We start from the raw sequence: 19,678 nt of genomic DNA, 5'->3' as shown, positions 1-19,678 counted from the left end.
AACAAGTACTTATACAAACTGAAGTGTTTTTCGATTATTCCTGAGGATGTTTCCAAGATTAAAGAACAGTTTGTACCATAAGTGTCATGTATGTGAGGGAGTGTCTTCAAATGAAGCAATGCCGGTGTTTTAAATTGAGATAAAAGCTCGATGAAAGAAATCTAATGCAGGCGATTCCTTTGGTAGGAATGTGGGAGCGTACAAACTGCTCTCCCCAGATTGGTGAGTCGAAGACAACTACTCCAAATGACATCTAATAAAGTTCTCTTGTAATCACACGAGAGACTGATAAGTCTAATGCTCTCACCTCTGTTCCGATCACTGACAAGAGGAATCCTGTACAGCAAGCAATATCTAATAATCAACACGTTCTATTAACAAGTTGTAAACGTTTATTTTATTCTTTTAATTACAACGAAAGAAATGGAATAATTGATTTCTGTCTAATAAAACTGAAAATACTGCGATAAAGTCCGGTTTCGAGGTCCGCTAACTAATATTTATTTACTTTTTTCCGACAATTTGTTTCAGTGACTTAACTGTAGTGCCATGAGAATGGCTCTCGCTATTTGTACCCATCACTGTCCCAAGTTTAATTGCAGAGCACACGATTAATTAGGAGATGTCCGCAGGCCATTTTACGTTCAATAGTTCAATATATCAACGAGTGACTTCGGGCTCAATCTTATTCTGTCGTTGTTTCCTGATGTCCATTTTTTCGATCAACATTCCTCAGCGGGCACTTTTTCAAACACTGTCTTCGAATTTCACGGTGCGTATCGCTTATTTTACGTCTTGTTTTAACTACTCGCCACTTACGTTCTATCTTCTTAGAGGTTAAGCGATGTTAGCTTCTTGGACAAATTGTATTTTGAATGGTAGTTAATTTATTTTAAGACTTGAGTTGCGAATACTTTGATTTCGAGACTACTAGAGATAGAGTAAGCTTTGTGATCACATTCAGGAGGAAAAAATTTCAATTTTTGAAATTTGAACTAGCAAAATTAATTTCAGTCTGAAAGACTTAGCTTGTTACATTCTCTGTTATTGCTTTGTGCAAGTATTTTTAAAAACCTTAGCACACTCTTTGTTGTGTTTCATTTAGGAGCTACTGATGGAATCGTCAGTAAAAATATTCGGTGGTCCCTGCCTCATACACCTCCACATCTGTGTAGAGCAAAGAAACACAAACTTTCCAAAAGCGACGTTCCAAGTAATAAGGTATTTTTTGCGTCATTCTATTCCTGAGGTCTTTCAAAGAGTTACCACACTGCATTACCTGCTCATCTTAGCAGAATTCCTTCAAGCATACAAAACAGTAGTTTGTTCTCTATTTATTTCTGGCTTTCCTTAGCCTAAAATACAGCAGTTTAGTCAGTTTATGAAAATATCGAGGTGAAAATGGACACCATCCCTAATAATATTTTTTCTACGACTGCTATGAAATACCGCCTTAATATTATTATATACTTGCATTCTTAACAAAGGATCATATACAAGTTTTTTCAATAAGAGGTTTCATTTTTAATAGCCCATAATTCGGACAGCTGTCACTTTTAAAGGTATCATCTTTTGAAATTACTAAAAATTGAAAGATACACGTGTCAGCAATGGATTAAAATTCACTATAAAAATGATCTGGATTTTCATCGAAATATCATCTTAAGTGATGAGGCCCATTTTCACTTCAGAGGCTACGTTAATGAGCAGAATTGTCGTATTTGGGGCGCGGAAAATTCATAAATGATTGTTGAAAAGCGCCTCCATACTCAACGTGTCATTGTTTGTTGCAATTTTTGGGCTGGTGGTGAGATTGAACCTCATTTAGTCGAATATTTCCCTCCTGTCAAAAATTCTATGTGAATGGAGAACAATTATCGAAAATTACAGCGATAATTGCATTGTAGGAAGCGAAATAGCCCTGCGCTGCGATAATTGCACTGTTCATAAATGCATAGTTTCTATTAAGATGTCTAACAACATGGTGAATGCACTCGTCAAATTTTGAATGCAATGACATCCGACCAAATTGAAAATATTAGTTTTAGTTACTGACCAATCAAAAGCGACGTGTAACCGAGTATGATCGTGCAATGTCGTGAAACAAAACACGAAACGTTTAGTGGAATGAATTCAAATATTTGTAATAGAGAGAGTTTATTGGTATTTCAATTACAAGAATTACTTCCATAGATCATAACTATAATGAAAGATATACATATAGGTACATAATGGCACAAAACTCGTAAATAATAAATAACAAGAATCTTAATTTGTTGATAGCGCTACCTACAGTTGACATAACGAAGCTTAACTAATATTCTCAAAATTGGAAAAACAAAAGCAAATCAGTTCATACACCTGGTTTTTAGACATCTTAGTTTCTATGCATCTTACACAGTTCGAATCTATGGCAATTCCATTCTACATCAGTTTGACAAGTAATGTACCTAACAGTTGATTCGGGAAATATTCCCCCGAATTACACTCGTGCATCAAAATGACCGGATAATTCCGCATTCCAGCGTGTTTTCTTCGAAAAACTGCATTCGGTCATTCGGCTCTTTCTCCAAAAAAAATGAACTCATGCAGTTTTCATCACAACACGCTGTCATGCAAAATTATCGGTAATTTTTATGCACTTGTGCAATTACTTACGATAATAGTGCAACTGTTACGCTGAAAGAATTGCGCTACTAAGCAATGATTAATGATTTTTTTATATCCGGACTATACTACTGCGCTTCGAGCATAGACTTCTTTCTTCAAACAACAAGATATTACCATTAAGATTTGAATAGGTTGTGCAAATTGTCACATGTAGTCAAGCACATAGTTAAATGCATTGAAACAATTGAAAAAATTTCAACTTGAACACGATTTGTTTATTATGTCTAACAAATACGTAGATAAAAGAGAAAGTTAGAAATATTATGTTTTTTATTTTTCAATAAATTATTTCAGAATGGCCCTGATGAGGATATTCTTGAGATCCTCATACATTAATTTCCCATTATTTATAACAAAATACGGAGTTACCTCAATGCAAATGACATGATATGAACTTATATACATGCTTAAAACCTACTAACAATTTGATCTGCATAAATGTTAAAATTTCGGTTATTTGTTGCGTGTTAAATGTTACCTGCTCTTTGATGCTGCATAAATGTACACTCAATCATTTAAATAACTAGGAGCTGAATTTTTTTTATGCCTAAGAACCTCCGATAATTGCATCTAGATAAAAGGAGTGAAGGTGGTGTCCAACGCCTTGTTAACTTATTAACATAGATAATTTCGAAATGAATTTGCCATGTAGCAGATTGCAAACATAATTCAAATTGATTTGATATCAAGTAAAAACTTGTCGAGTTTGACACTCCATTTAATTTCATGACTGACCAACCTCTCATTTTAAGTGAATAAATATTAGAATTGATTATTTTAATCTGAGTCATTTAGATATGGCACTTACGAACAGATGTGTTAGTGAAGTATTCGAGGAGTACCAGTGGAGATAATTTAATACACTATCAAGAACAGTGTGAAGTGCTTCATTATGGTAGTATTAATCATTTCAGTAGTTTTTATTGGCGATACTTGAATCTGCATGAAAGATTATCGGTGGAAAAGGAATTGTCTCCCATTTGCTTCTTTCTATGCTTGACTTCTTCGATGTAATTCTCTGAAACTTATTCTGTGTGTAACGATGGGAATTTTAATTTCAATATTCACTACTGTGTATGTTCAGTAGATTTGATTGAGAACAAAAATAATACGTTTTAAGCTCAAAGGGATTAACAAAATTTGGTCAAGCATGCCAGTAGATTATAAGTGATATAAGTAATTTATTTTTTTATGAGCTGTCGTTCCTAAGACAGAGCACAAGGTCAAGGGCTCAGAACCAATCAGAATTTTGTTCATAACTTTCAATACAAAAAACATGAAATCTACTCTTTTGAAAAAATTTTCAACAATTCGTGACTAGAACCAGCTCAGTAGTTGTAACAAACATCGAGATACTCATCTAAATAAGATATAGCCCTTCCGCTAAGAATCCAGGTATGTATCGGGTGTTTTTTTCGAGGTATATAACTTTAAGTTGGTATTACTGTTCAAGATGGCGACTGATTTAACAGCTGTCAAGTGATTCATTCTCAGTTTGGTTTGGCAATTCATCATGAATAGACTCACGCCTGAACAACGCTTGCAAATAGTACAATTTTATTTCGAAAATAATGGTTCTGTGCGGAATACGTATCGCGCACTACGTCCATTTTATTTTGTTTAGCGATGAAGCGCACTTCTGGTTGAATGGCTACGTCAACAAACAAAACTGCCGCATTTGGAGTGAAGCTAATCCTCAAGTGTATGTCGAAACACCGTTACATCCAGAAAAACTGACTGTTTGGTGCGCTTTATGGGCTGGTGGAATCATTGTTCCGTACTTCTTCAAAAACGATGATGGCAGAACGTTACAGTCAATGGTGATCGGTATAGAGCCATGATTACTAACTTCTTCATTCCTGAATTGAACAACCATGATGTTCAGGAGCTGTAGTTCCAAGTGATTTAACACCGCTAGACTACTTTCTGTGGGGCTATGTAAAATCATTGGTCTATGCGGATAAGCCACAAACCCTTAACCATTTGAAAGACAACATTCGCCGTGTTATTGCCGATATACGGCCACAAATGTTGAAAAAAGTCGTCGAAAATTGGACGTCCAGATTGGACTACATCCTAGCCAGTCGTGGCGGTCATATGCCAGAAATCATATTTAAAATGTAATGCCACAAGATTATCTTGCGGACAAATAAAATTCATGTCAATCGAATAATCCATCGTTGTTTTATTGCAATTTAAAGTTCTATAGCTCTAAAAAAAAACACCCTTTAGAAAAAACAGTCATCAAGATACTCATCTAATATAGATATAGCTCTTCCGCTAAGAATCCAGGTATGTAGGTATACAAAATAACATCCTAAACGGGACCATCTAGAGCAAAAATGACAGGAATAAGACCCCCCTCGAAATCGTCTCGAAGCCCCAGGAAAACTTCCAAACCTTGGATTTTCCTCGCGGTTTTCGAGTATACAGGGTGTTGCGGATTATTTTGACATTCAAGTCTCATTCCTCTGTGGGCAATTTGAAAGTACCACAATGAAAAATCTACTGAGGGTCACAATCTTATATTTGATTAGTTATTATCTCGGTATTTGAGGTTTAATGTTTTCTTCAATGATATAAATTTTGATACTCTTTCTTATCATTTTTGTCATAATGAAAAGTTATTTGCATCAAATATTTTTATGTGAGCAGGGACCAAACAGTAGGTTCTAGGAAAAAAGTCATATGGAGCACCCTTCATAAAATCAAACGTGTATACCGGGTGGATCGTCTAAAATTTTTTTCTTGGCGGTTACCCAGTGAGGGATCTACCGGCATAATGACAGGATCCAAGGGGCGGAGCCCCTTCGGCGAGCAAAGCGAGCTTATCGGATAAAGTCAAAGAAAGAAATCTTGTAACGAATGTAATTAGCTTCCACTTAAGCATGAATTGACGTATGTAGGTCTGATAGTCTACTCACAATGTCCCAAAATTTGAAATGTGTAAATTGTATTTTTTGCCAGTGCCAATTCTCGTGAATCTTCTGCACCCAGGGGCTTAAATTTGACGAATCGGTACCAGTCAGTGAAGTGGAATGGATGCAGATCTGATCTCATCAAGGTAGAGTGTGGTGTCCCCCAGGGATCAATTTTGGGTCCGATATTTTTCATATTGTTTATGAATGATATATTTTACAACATAAATTCTGGTATGTGCAGCAGTTATGCTGATGATGTAGTGATTCTGAATAGGTCAGACAGTAGAAGTGATCTCAATGACAGAACGAGTGTTAGTGAAGTAGACGCACAAAAGTGGTTTTCTGCCAATGGATTACTGATGAATTCGAACAAAACTCAGAAGCTGGTGTTCACAAACAGGGAGCAAACTGATTCATCGTAGTTATATTTGGGACTCGAATTCCAACCGTCATTAAACTGGAGCAAGCATATAGACAACCTATACAAAAAATTGTCTACTTCCATCTTCCTGATCAGAAGAATGAGTCAAATAACAGACACCAACATCGCGAAGCTGACTTATTATTCAAGTTTCCACAGTGTGGCTACATATGGTATTCTGCTTTGGGGGCAATGTGCAGATTCCCAAAAAATTCTGTTGAAGCAGAAAAGTGCCATAAGGGCTATATATCAGATGAAGACCACAGACAGCTGCAGAGAAATTTTCAAGAGGGAGAGAATACTTACCATCACATCATATTTTATACTTACCTGCGTTAAATATGTTCACCAACACCGGAAAAAATCCCCAAAAAATTCTTTCTATCATAACTACAATACCCGGGAAAAAAATAATTATGCTCTTCCGTACTCGAGAATAAAGAAAACGCATTAAGGTCCAAATCATACCTGCTTAAAACTTTACAATAAGCTTCCCAATGATATAAAAACGTCGAATCTTTCTGCGTTCATTAGAAAGGTGAAGAATTTGCTTTTAGAAAACACGATTTATAACTTGACCGAATTTTTAAACTGATTGTTTGTCATTGAGTGTTATATATTTATTGCTGTGTTCACGTCTTTTACATTTTATGTTAGTATATCTATATATTTGTGTATATATTTATCATCTTTTTTGACAGGCCATATAACATTTTAATGGCAAATATTTGTACAGTGCATCCCATTTTGGGTGAGACTGCCAGGTTTCTCGCTTGTTATTTAAGATAGAGACTTGCGGTTTTCACGTTCCTATCCTACTTTTTCGTGAAACTCAAGTTGGTCTAATCAGAATTTGCATAACTGTTTCCGTTCAAGAGATACAGGGTGATTTTGGAAATTGATACTTTTCGGACCCCTCCTTTATCTCCGAAGTTATTAGAAATAATGCTGAGGTAAAAACTACGTCTGAATCAGAATTTTGCGTAGAATCAAGTGGCGTACTCAATTCTTTTTTTCGGGGTATGATTTTGAAGATTCAACACAAACCTATATTTTTTTCAATGGAACACCCTATATACCATTACTTCGTTGAATTAGTTATTTTTTTTTCCCTTCAAAATAATATATGATACTATATAGGTAGGATGGTCAGAAATGTTAAAAACACTAAAACATCGAATAATGATGATTTTTTGTTAATGAGCGATGGATTTTCCATATGAAAAAAGAGAATGAATTGGATAATTTTCATTTGTGATTTTTATTTATAGTAGAGTAAGCAAACAAATATAATACACTCATCACTAATATGAAAAACAAAACGTAGGTACCTACCTAATAGCAACAAATGAATAATAAAAAAATTCATAAACATTTCATAATATCTTACAGATTAAACTGCTCAAATTGCTGTCCATTTTCCCTAATACATATAATATACTACAGTAAAAGACATAACAGTCTCGAAGAACTTCGTGCATCAACAGAGGCAGTTTTCCAGGATTTACAAAACCGCCCTTTTATAATATTAAATGCACTCAGGCGTTTTGAAAAGTTTTGTCAATTATGTATTAGAGGAAAATGGACAGTAATTTGAACAGTTTAAGCTGTAAGATATCATGCAATGTTTATGAATTTTTGTATTATTTATTTGTTGCTATTAGGTAGGTACCTACGTTTTGTTTTTCATGTTAGTGATGAGTGTATTATCTTTGTTTGCTTACTCTACTATTTATAAAAATCACAAATTAAAATTATCCAATTAAACCTTTTTTTCATATGGAAAATCCATTGCTCATTAACAAAAAATCATCATTATTTGATGTTTTAGTGTTTTTTTAACATTTCTGACCATTTTACCTATAAAGTATTACACATCATTTTGAAGGGAAAAAAATAACGAATTCAACGAAGTAACGATATATAGGGTGTTCCATTAAAAAAAATATAGGTTTGTGTTGAATCTTCAAAACCATACCCCGAAAAAAAAAATTGAGTACGCCACTGGATTCTACGCAGAATTCTGATTCAGACGTAGTTTTTACCTCAGCATTATTTCTAATAACTTCGGAGATAAAGGAGGAGTCCGAAAAGTATCAATTTCCAAAATCGCCCTGTATCTCTTGAACGGAAACAGTTATGCAAAATCTGATTAGACCAACTTGAGTTTCACGAAAAAGTAGGACAGGAACGTGAAAACCGCAAGGCCCTATCTTAAATAACAAGGGAGAAACCTGGCAGTCTCACCCAAAATGGGATGCACTGTACATGTGTTTCTGTAGTTATAACATGTATAAATAAATTTATTATTATTTATTATTATTATTATAAACAACTCAGACCATCGCTACAAAATTCAACAGATCAATCGAAAAGCCGAAATCAAATATTGATTAATCGAACCCAATATCCGTCAAATCAAACAAATAGGTGATTCGCATTTGATTAATTTCTCAATCTGGAGCAGTTTCGACATGGTTTAATCTCATACATTCACGTGGTCGAAACCATGAAATTGAATATTCCCATTAATCATATTATACGCATCGACCTCAATGGTAATCATATAATTAGAATCCGCTTTTTATCTTTTCTACCATTGATCTTCTCCATCTTGATTAGGCTAGCGTCTTCATCTAAGTATACGGCGCATTAATGCTAACTACGAATCAGCAGTAATCAGTAGTAATCACCGATTGAACGGGTTTAATGGATTCGAATTGTTTGTTCTCCGTTTGATAGATGCAGTCTAGTGATTGAGGAGTACAACATTTTCATCGTTATTCGTGCTTTCGGGAATAAGCTTTTGATATAGCGATTCAAGTTTGATGGGATTTATCTGATACGGATTATTTATTGATTTGAAACCTGACTCTTAATTACCTTTATATTCATCTATTACAGTGATTTCATTTTGCTCATAATTTTTTTAACGCTCATTACCATAATTGCGAGCTACCTAAATTAGACAAATTCGATCTTAAATTGAATTATGTATGTCCGGCCGGGCGTGAACATGATAACTTTCGTATGTAATCCAGTCAATTTGTGCTCACAAGGACCCCACATCTCAATTCGAATCTGAGTTTTGCCACCAAAATTTCGGGACATTGAAAAAAAATTGTATTTTCGAACGGTTTGTTGCATAAAACTCTGAAAATGTCAATTTTTCGTGAATAAGTATATTCTTTGTAGATAGAGCAACACAAAAATTATCTTCAACAAAAACGCATGTGTAGATGTAATCTCAGTATTAGCAGAGGAAATGTAAAAGGGCTGATATACATTTCAACGTATGATACAAGAGCACAGGTAAAAACCTCAGCAAGAACTCTGTTTCCCCGTATAGGTATAGTGACTGGTTTGTGTATTTGTTAACAGAATAAGCTGACATATTTATATTGAAGGGCTTGCTCTTCATCCAAAACAAAATCTTCTGCATTCTTTCTCTTCACCAACGCTTGAAGATTTTATAATTGAATCCTAAAACAAAAAGAAAAGACCCAGAAAGGAGTAATAAATGTTAGTTTTCATTATATTGATTAGCGACCGATTCTTGATAAGAATTTGAAACTGAATGGATAGCTTGGAAACCACCATGAAATTTATAAATCGGACAAGCATTCACCAAGTGGTCAATGGTTTCTTTCACACCACACTCACATAGTGGGCTATCAATAGAATGCTTTTTGAAGAGCATACTATTACAATGACTATGACCAGTCCTAAGTCGATTTGATATACACCAAGTTTTCCTAGGAAGATTGAAACCAATAACTTAGAACTTTCTCTGAAGGTTAAACGATTAGACTTTTGTTGAAGACATTACAAGAACTCCATTCAGAACTCGATTCAGAATGCCAAATTTTCTTATCACTCTCACTCAATAGATTGAAGGGAAGTATTAATCCAAAACGGTTTGCGTGACTTTAATCTTTCGTTTTCAGTATTTGGGAAATGAGATACAATTGGAAATAAGTTCGGGTAGAAATGAAATTTTTCCCAAGATTTCCTGACTGAGATCTGTCTACGAATATAAGGCGGAAGTATATGTGATAGCACTGGTAACCAATGTAAAGGTGTTGAAATAGTTCCACTGATAATTCTCATAGAAACGTTGAACTGTGCATCAATTTTATGAACATGAGCAATATTGAAGCAAACAGAACAGCAGTATTCAGTAGCAAAAAAAACCAAGGCCAAGGCTACTGTACGAAGAGTGCTGGCATCAGCACCCCATGAAGAACCAGCTAATTTTTGAAGAATATTATTCCTCTTCTTCAATTTCAAACGTAAATTTTTTGAGGGAACCTTGAAATTCAAAGAAGAATCAAGTTTAACTCAAAGTTATTTGGGAGTATAACTATGATTCAAGAAGGAATTATTGAAAGTTACTTCCAATTTTCTATATTTTTCTTGATTATGATTTTTCGTGAATGACTCTTCTATATAAAAACAAAGCAGATAAAATGTCCTACAAATGACGTTCATCAAGGTTTTTTGTCCGATAAACCTTTTTGGTTCAAACTATCTTGGTGGCAAACCCAGATTCGTCTTCAGCATCCCAAGAAACATATAAAACTGAAGAAATCAAAGCTACTTCAAAAAGTGTTTTTTTGCAGAGACAGATAAAATACATCAATTTTCAACTATCGTTCGAGCCAGAACGGTTTATCAGACGAAATACTCAATGAGAGATAATTGTAGGCAATTTTATTTACTTTATTCTAGTGTTGGAGGGTCATTCACGAAAAATTGATATTTTCTGTGTTTTAAAAACTGCAGGAACTTAGACGTATTCCGCTGTAATCTAATTTTAGCTCTTCTTCCTCATATCCACGAAATATATTGAATCTATCCCCACTTCCATCATAATTACGTCATTAAAAGTTTCGATAAATTCACAAAGAAGAATCTCCGGCATGATAGATGACCTGAGATACATATTGCGCTAGCGGACCGCACTGTGTACTTGATTAAAGAGGAAGAACATCCTAATATACCCAGATACTGGTTTCTAATTAATAATTGGTTACATCAACTTGGAGGCAATTAATTTGATATGCTGGATCGGACAAAAACTAAGAAACGAAATGATAAATCAAACAGTAATCAGTTATACAAATCTTATATCTACATGTACATCCTCTAGAAAATTAATAAATATCAATCTCGATGCGTATTTCTCCCAATGATATGATAAGTAATTAAGAAAGAAACCTAGATATGTTCCTCTGTATACCAGAAGAAATCAATTATGTTCAAAGCATACCAGGTAGCAGCTCTATTTAAATAGACATTTTCTCCAGTTCAGCGCTCCAGTGCAACACAAACAATTAATAAAATTATCGTGATGATATATTTAAGTATGACAGCCCAACCCATTATCTCCTGAAATTGTTTCTTATTAAAGCTTGTTTCAGAGGATTTTAATCTTGAGTTTGTTTCCTAGCAAAATATTCACAAAATTCTCTCGAACAAATTCCATCGTATTATTTTTGTGTTATAAGTTGTTTTCATAATGAAAAATAACTTTTGAATTCAGATAAAGAGTGTGTTACTTATTTTAAATCAAATTAAGTAATTTAATATTATTCTGGTGGATTTTGCTCAGGATTAATTATATTGATTTACTTTTGCAAAACAAGGAACAGAATATGCTAGAGGCCTATATATAGTTCTCATGGTGTTTTTCTCTATTTTGTTTTAGATATTATGCTTGAAATATTCTATTTCTGTAATAGTGATGCCGTGGTCAACACGAAATTTCACATAAAGCTCAAAGAGTGCAATGACTACCTGACTACACATCAGTGCTTTTCTCTGAATTTCAAAACTGAACTAAGAATTTGAGTTTTCAAGCAACTGAACAGACAGACTTATCGCGAAAATTCAATCCAATTATGTTTTTACTACCGAAAATTTGTGCGTACCTTTTCAATATTCATTTATAAATTGAAGTATTCAACATTTCAATTATAGATATAGCTTTCGCACGGAACAAATAATCAAGTTTTTCTTACCTGATAACAGAATACCTATCTTTCAGAAAATGGACTAATATTTTTAAAATTTTTGCGGTTTTTTAGGGGGACTCTTAGAAATTCCAACATACAAGAAGGTTTCTAGTTTATGACAAGAAGAAGAAACATCAGTTTTTTTTTAAATTATAAATTGCAATAAAAAGATCAATTTCATCCGAAATAGAAAAATTTGAATGCAGATTCTTCTTTCCATCGGGGAATAACCGAATGATTCTATAAAAAATGATGAACTTTGTTGGAAGTTCCACATAATTCTATGTTTTCATAGCATTTCAAAGTAAGAATTGAAATAAGATAAACACTAATTCGTTTCTACATTTCAAAAGGACCTGACTTCACGTCAGAATTTTTCTCATTTCTTTAGGTTGTAGTGGATTATTTTGATGTGCTCTATACCTGTTTAATTGAAAATATGTAATATTTTTTTTAGTGAAATCATTTTTTGTTTAATTATTTATATGTTTCCCATTTATGATCTTAAATGTGTATATTGAGATTTAGGAACTTTGAATGAAAAAATTCATAAATGATCTACCTTTCCTAAAAATTATAATTTTTACTGCGATTCGAATAATTATATGGAGTTGGCAAAAATGAATGAATACCTACTTCTCAACAACTAAACCGAAAACAGAAATCCCTTCACCAAACCGCTATAACTATGAATTAGATAAATACTAAATTATTCTTTAAATAAAAATGAATAAGAATCAGGAATAAATCAATACCAAACCGAGGCTTTGTGATGAGATGAGAGCGATTTCCAGTACTGAACTAGCAGTATTATTCATCCATTTATTTTCAATTTGTTTTTTCTTAATATGTATCGATAATAAAAAATATATATATATATATATTATTATTATTATGAAGAAAATTATGAAAGCTCTCTGAACTAATGTGCTTATTCGAGTTTTCCAAATAAAAAAAGTGAAAATGAAATTGAAATGAACTTATCTAAAATTTCGAACTGTATATCTTGAAGCTTCACCATATATATTGAAACAGATAATAGTGTTGAAGAATTTCATGAGGGACGTTTTATTAATATCGCAGTTATTTAGGATAATCACTGAATATACGAAATGAAGAATTGACCAGCAATGTTTATCTTAACCCCGAGCAGAAAATCGAAAAGGACTTTTCTTATTATATTAACGAATATTGAGATCAGTTTCAGAATTAAGTCAGTATCGATAGGAAAATAGTGAACTGCATCAGCCCAAAGAAAAATAAGAATAGTTCATGAAAAAACTATTGATAAATAAATAATTTATTACATGGAACATTATACACGAATTCATATAACTATATACACTATATATCTTTAAAAAATCAACAGTCGCTAACTTAACCCCGACAAAAAAGGATCAAATTCTATGAGATCTTGAGGGAAATTCGGGGAAAACGGCGAGGAAAAGTCAAGCGAAGAAAACGAACTTTCACCAAAATCACTAGTCAGTTCAACAGGCGTCAGGGAATGGTCAGAAAAATCACTATTCAACGGTCTAGATTCACCATCCGAATCCAAAAACAAAGAGTCCAACTCACTACAATCCGACAACAGATCCTGATTACTCGAAGTGTCATTTTCATCCAGAGCACTCCTAAGGGCTGATATGTACTTCATCGCCAAACGAAGAGTGGTTATCTTCGTCAATTTTTCGTTGGTTTCTGGAGTAGTCGACATCTGAGGTACTGCTTTCCTAAGTGTTTCGAAAGCTTGGTTTATCTCCCTCATCCTGCTACGTTCTCTAGCGTTTGCAGTTTTTCTTCGGTATTTGGAAAGGGGTGCAGGTTTTTGTTTGGGTCTAGACGATCCAGATTTTCTCGATTTACTAGGAATGGTGACGATCTCATCTGGGTCTTCTGCTAGAGTTCTTTTCCGGGAGGATCTTGGACGAAGGGAGTATTTGTCACCACTTAGTTTTTTTTCAGGGGAATCACTGTTGTTATTCGAGTCAGTTATGTATTTCTCGGAGAGCCCAAGCCTCTCCGATAGCTCTTGGTACTCGATCATACTCGACACTGGTAGTAGACGTAATGTTTCACTTCAACTATGCTAATGTAACCCGTCTCTTGGATGCTGCACCGTGGATCGCTGGACAGACACTGAAGATTGTCATCGGTGCAGGTTGTGCAGGAACTCTTAGAGTATCCTTTCCCCACTAACACATTCTTGTCTACTCTCCCGCATAATTTGGATACGACGATTGGACATTACGATATCGGCTCTGATGATTACCAAAAAAGTCGAGCATAAATGCACACCTAAATGGAAAATGAATAAAATCAGCATATTGATGTGGAATTGGAGCTTGGGTCAAAATGGCTTTTGCGATCTTTAATTTGTATGTGTCGAATGGATATGAATCTGATGGGCGGAGATTTTTTCGTAATTCAAGGGATAAAGGGATTTGATTTATACACTACGTATTTTTCTGTGATCTGGTTCAGTAACAGTGGATGTACCATTGGACAAAATGAAATGAACGCAACTAGTCGTGTTTGAAATATTGGATTTTAATTTCGTAAACGAAGGTGAAAAGTTTCCTAATGTGTTTGTATTATGTCTCTCATTTTGGACACTTTGCAGGGTATCTCATCTATTCTTGTAGATACAGTGTTAAAGTTTATGCAATAGTATGCAAATTTTTCGTGAAATTGATGAAGATTCAGGGAGAATTTTCAAGACCCTTTTGAAAATGTTTTATTATCTAAGATTAGTTCATCTAGTTGAATGTGACACCTCTATATAATGTCATATATTTATTGATCATGTGGCCTTTCAAAACTTAGAATTTTAAAATGCAACAGAGCATTATTATTTAAAGAAATTGCAAATTTTTACTAGATTATACCACGAGATTGCTATCAGCAATATATGCGAATAATACCTATCATCTATTTTATCTACGACTATTTCAAATGAACACTTTGATTTGTCAATAACATTGAACATTAAAATTTGTATTTTGAATTATAGGAGATGTATCAAAAATGTTATGAAATTCAAATGAGTTCATACCTACTTGATTATTGTGATTTAAACTGAACATGAAAATATTCCAGTGTGGCTCTCCACTTTTGATATATGCATATTCATTTCTAATATATAAACCGAATTAAAAATAAAATATTCAAGGTCCGTGGCAGAATTTAATTACATAGGCGTGCAACTTTGCTTCCACCGTTTTTTTTCGAAATTCGACGCTTTATTCTAAAAAACTGGTTATACATTTATGACTCAAAGTATTGTCCATCGCTGGACACAACTTTTTCCCATCTTTCGGCCAGCGTACGAATCCCGCGTTGAAAAAACTGGTCATCTTTTGAAGCAATCCAAGAATCGATTCAATTTTTTTTTTATTTCTTCATAAGGCCGGAATTGCTGGTCAGTCACGCCGTGTACCATTGATCTAAACAAGTGATAGTCCGAGGGAACAACCTCTGGAGATAGCTCGGTTGGGGTAGGACCATTTCAACGCTTCCAAGTATGTCTTGAGCACTTTCGCAATATGGGGTCGAGCATTGTCATGCTGTAAAATCACTTTATCATGTCTCTCGTTGTGTTGCGGCAGCAAAATACCAATCGAGCTGCGCTCTCGTGATTTAATCGAATATTATCTATGCTCTTGTGATATTATAACGGAATATATCGCGAGGAAATTTCTCAAATAGATATTTGCGTCACTTAAATGATGCGCTAAGCATTCCTCTCATTCGAAAAGTGGTTAATAAGTTTGAATAGACCGGACCAACACTAGGGAAACCAAAACCTGGGCGTCCAAGGTTATTGAGAACGAAAGAGAATTTGAACGAATTAATCTTTCTGTTCGTGATGATCCCGACCTCTTCATTCGGAAGCGTTACTTGAGGATGTTAGATAAGTTTTTGTTGCCCACAGCAGAACATGGTTCTTGCGGTGCTTTGAAAGTGTATAGATCATCGTTACATCGAATTTTGCACAAAAATCTAAAGCGAAGATGACCAGAAAACATGGTTTCAGCAGGATGGAGCAACTTCACACACGTCGAATGTGCCTCTGTCATGAGTTCGTTAAATTCCAGGCAAACTTATCTGACATTCTTTGCATCTTCTTTATTTTATTATTTCTTGTATAATATTCATATTCCTGCTGCTTGCTCAGAGTCAATGGAGAATATAATGAGTACTTCACTGGAGTTTTATCAGTTTTCGAGATAAATCCAAGATTTCCATTCATATGACTTTTATCACATCTATACATATCAAACCATAAAACTCTTCAATTCCATCTCTAGTTTTATACTCCATCATAAATTTAAGATTTTCCGCAATCCAGTCCAGCTCATATATTCTTGTACATTAACAACAGTTCTATCACAATATTATGAATACATCCAGTATTAAGAGACTGACGGATGAATGAACAATATGATTAATAACTATGTATTATGCTGGTATAAAACAATGCGCTCGACAGGATATTGTTTCGGCTTGAAAAGAGCTGCGTGAACTTTGACTTCGGAACATTTCAGATCGACTACAACATGACAAATTGAAAGAGCGTATGGACAAGAAGGGGTGTGGCACTTTCTTTGAACACTCTATAATTTATGTTTATAAATGATTTTATTTTGAATCATGGTCAACCGTGGCGAGCCTCATTGTCGAGACGGAAAGAAGGTTCATTGAGGAAGTTCTTCTATGGTGCCCACCACAGAGATTGAAACGTCAAGATTTTTTGTTTATTTATTGGACTTAGCCGTGGGCGCAAGTCTATTATTATTATTAAATTCTATTAGAATTTGCCTGAAAGACAAGAGAAGATAACTATTATTCTTCGTGATTTGAACCCAGAATTTTGAATTGATCTCCATAAATTTCTTACTCCAAAAGGTATGAAATAAGTTGTGGAACTTCACAATAAACACCAATTATTGAATCATTGAATTTGTTTCTTGTATAGGGTGTTTTTTTTTCGAGGTATATAACTTTAAGTTGGCATTACTGTTCAAGATGGCGACCGATTCAACAACTGTCAAATGATTTATTCTCAGTTTGGTTTGGCAATTCATCATGAATAGACTCACGCCTGAACAACGCTTGCAAATAGTGCAATTTCATTTCGAAAATAATGGTTCTGTGCGAAATACATATCGCGCACTACGTCCATTTTATTTTGTTTAGCGATGAAGCGCACTTCTAGTTGAATGGCTACGCCAACAAACAAAACTGCCGCATTTGGAGTGAAGCTTATCCTCAAGTGTATGTCGTAACACCGTTACATCCAGAAAAACTGACTGTTTGGTGCGCTTTATGGGCTGGTGGAATCATTGGTCCGTACTTCTTCAAAAACGATGATGGCCAGAACGTTACAGTCAATGGTGATCGGTATAGAGCCATGATTACTAACTTTTTCATTCCTGAATTGAACAACCATGATGTCCAGGGGCTGTGGTTCCAAAAAGACGGCGCAACATGTCACACAGCTCGTGCCACAATCGATTTATGGAAAGACACGTTTGGTGACCGCCTAATTTTACGTTTTGGACCTGTGAATTGGCCTCCAAGATCTTGTGATTTAAGACCGCTAGACTACTTTCTGTGGGGCTATGTAAAGTCATTGGTCTATGCGGATAAGCCACAAACCCTTGAGCATTTGGAAGACAACATTCGCCGTGTTATTGCCGATATACGGCCACAAATGTTGGAAAAAGTCATCGAAAATTGGACGTCCAGATTGGACTACATCTGAGCCAGCCGTGGCGGTCATATGCCAGAAATCATATTTAAAATGTAATGCCACAAGATTATCTTGCGGATAAATAAAATTCATGTTAATTATAATTATAATTATGTCAATCGAATAATCCATCGCTGTTTAATTGCAATTTAAAGTTCTATAGCTCTAAAAAAAAACCCTCCAAATAGATCGTAGATGTAATTCAATGAGCTTAGGTGAACATAACGCCATCGATATATTAGTTGATTTGTGTCTGCATTATGAAGGTTTTCTCGATTAAACATGTCAGCTTACGAGCCAAATTCTCGTCATACCTATAGTGAGGCCGCTCTCAGTGAATGATCTTGGAAACACACATCTGAAAACACCGAACTTTACAGAGCAATCAGATTCAAGAGTAAACTATGGGTTATCGATAATGCGAACTTAACTAGAGCTCCCAAATGGTTGATTCATTCAACAAAAGCGTGAAAAAGTCATTTTTATTGCTCTCCTTGGAAACAAGCTTCATAAACACCCACGCACCAAGATAGTGGATCTTGAAGGAAACGACCAAACGTAAAGCACCTTCACAACAGCGATATTTGCTAATATTTCCTCACGTCTGCGACTAATCACACGAAATGAGTCAGGAAACATCAACAGAAATTTCAGATGACATAGTGTCTTGTTAGAGTGTGACCTCTCGGCATCTTCAAAGAGTCACGGAGAAGCGACAGCGACTGATACACGTCGCCTCCAAGTGACCCGCGGAAGAAACACAAGATGACGGAGACAAATCTGCATACCAATGACAGCATTTCATGAGAATCACATCTTCATAGGAAAATGTTCTCATCTGATGAGAGGATCGAACGACTAGGAAATCTATCTCACGATTGTTATCTTGCAGAAGAAGCGAGCTGAATTGTGAGTGGACTTTTCGGCGAACTGTTTCCTGTTGTTACTGTTCTTCAACTTTGCAAGAGCTGCTGAGCTGCTATCATCTCTGGATCATATGAGAGGATGGTAAAAATTTTGAGAAAAGCTGAGACTTGGCGTTTGAAGTTTCTGTGCACTTGTTCCAATTGGTCAATTGCGTCGTTGAAGACCACATACGAGTTTATATGCAAATGAATTTTATCGAGATACAGAGTGTTGATATTTTGATATTTTTTTCAATGGAACACCCTATATTTTTTCATGCATTTCGATTCGTTATAACATTCTCAACAACGAAGCTCATATCACCTTTCTACCTAAAGTGGAAAATGAGCGACTTATTCAGAAATATTTATTCCTTTCATTAGTACAAAAAAATTATTTGTTTTGGCGAATAAACCTCATGATTGTCCAAACAACCATTTTTGTACCTATACGAATGACAATATTTTGTTAATAACAACAAAATAAGACAGTAAAAAGAAAAAAGTGCGCTGGGATGTGAACTCGTGAAACCCGTGATCATTATGTAGCACCACTCAATCGATAACACTAAGCTATTTGATATTAATAGGCAAACCGATAATTTCCATCTTAAAGCCATTCCGCTAGCCGCATTCATTTTGTGAATCAATAGTGTCAACAGAAGGGCTCAAATATGTGTTCAACAAGAAGGCGGTGTTTTTGAGCATGTACTTGTTATTTTATAGCGCTTTATCAAATCCGTTTGTTATATATGTTTCCTATTAATACAACTGTCTTATTTTCACCTTTAGAAAAAAGTCAAGCTTCGTTGTTGAGAATGTTATTACGAATCGAAATACATGAAAAAATTTAGGGTGTTCCATTGAAAAAAATATCGTTTTATGAAATATTTTGACAACGCGACTGTCAATTTTTTTTGTTTTCGGCATCGAGAAGACCACTAAAAATGCTACTAGTTTGTCCATTCAACCGACATCGTAGCATCAAT

The 19,678-nt window shown here is 34.7% G+C and overlaps 1 protein-coding gene across 1 annotated transcript; it reads right to left on the bottom strand.

Moving 5' to 3' along the window:
- Positions 1 to 13,313: 13,313 nt before the first annotated feature.
- Positions 13,314 to 14,209, bottom strand: LOC123684132 (helix-loop-helix protein delilah-like). The gene has a single exon (XM_045623274.1). It carries the CDS (start codon positions 14,074 to 14,076, stop codon positions 13,402 to 13,404), a length of 675 nt encoding a protein of 224 aa, XP_045479230.1. The 5' UTR covers positions 14,077 to 14,209; the 3' UTR covers positions 13,314 to 13,401.
- Positions 14,210 to 19,678: the final 5,469 nt, after the last annotated feature.

The sequence above is a fragment of the Harmonia axyridis genome, chromosome 7 (assembly GCF_914767665.1).
Source record: "Harmonia axyridis chromosome 7, icHarAxyr1.1, whole genome shotgun sequence".
In the NCBI taxonomy this organism is placed as follows: domain Eukaryota; kingdom Metazoa; phylum Arthropoda; class Insecta; order Coleoptera; family Coccinellidae; genus Harmonia; species Harmonia axyridis.
The sequence above is the reverse complement of the archived record's forward strand: the minus strand, read 5'-3'. Positions and strand labels throughout refer to the sequence as shown.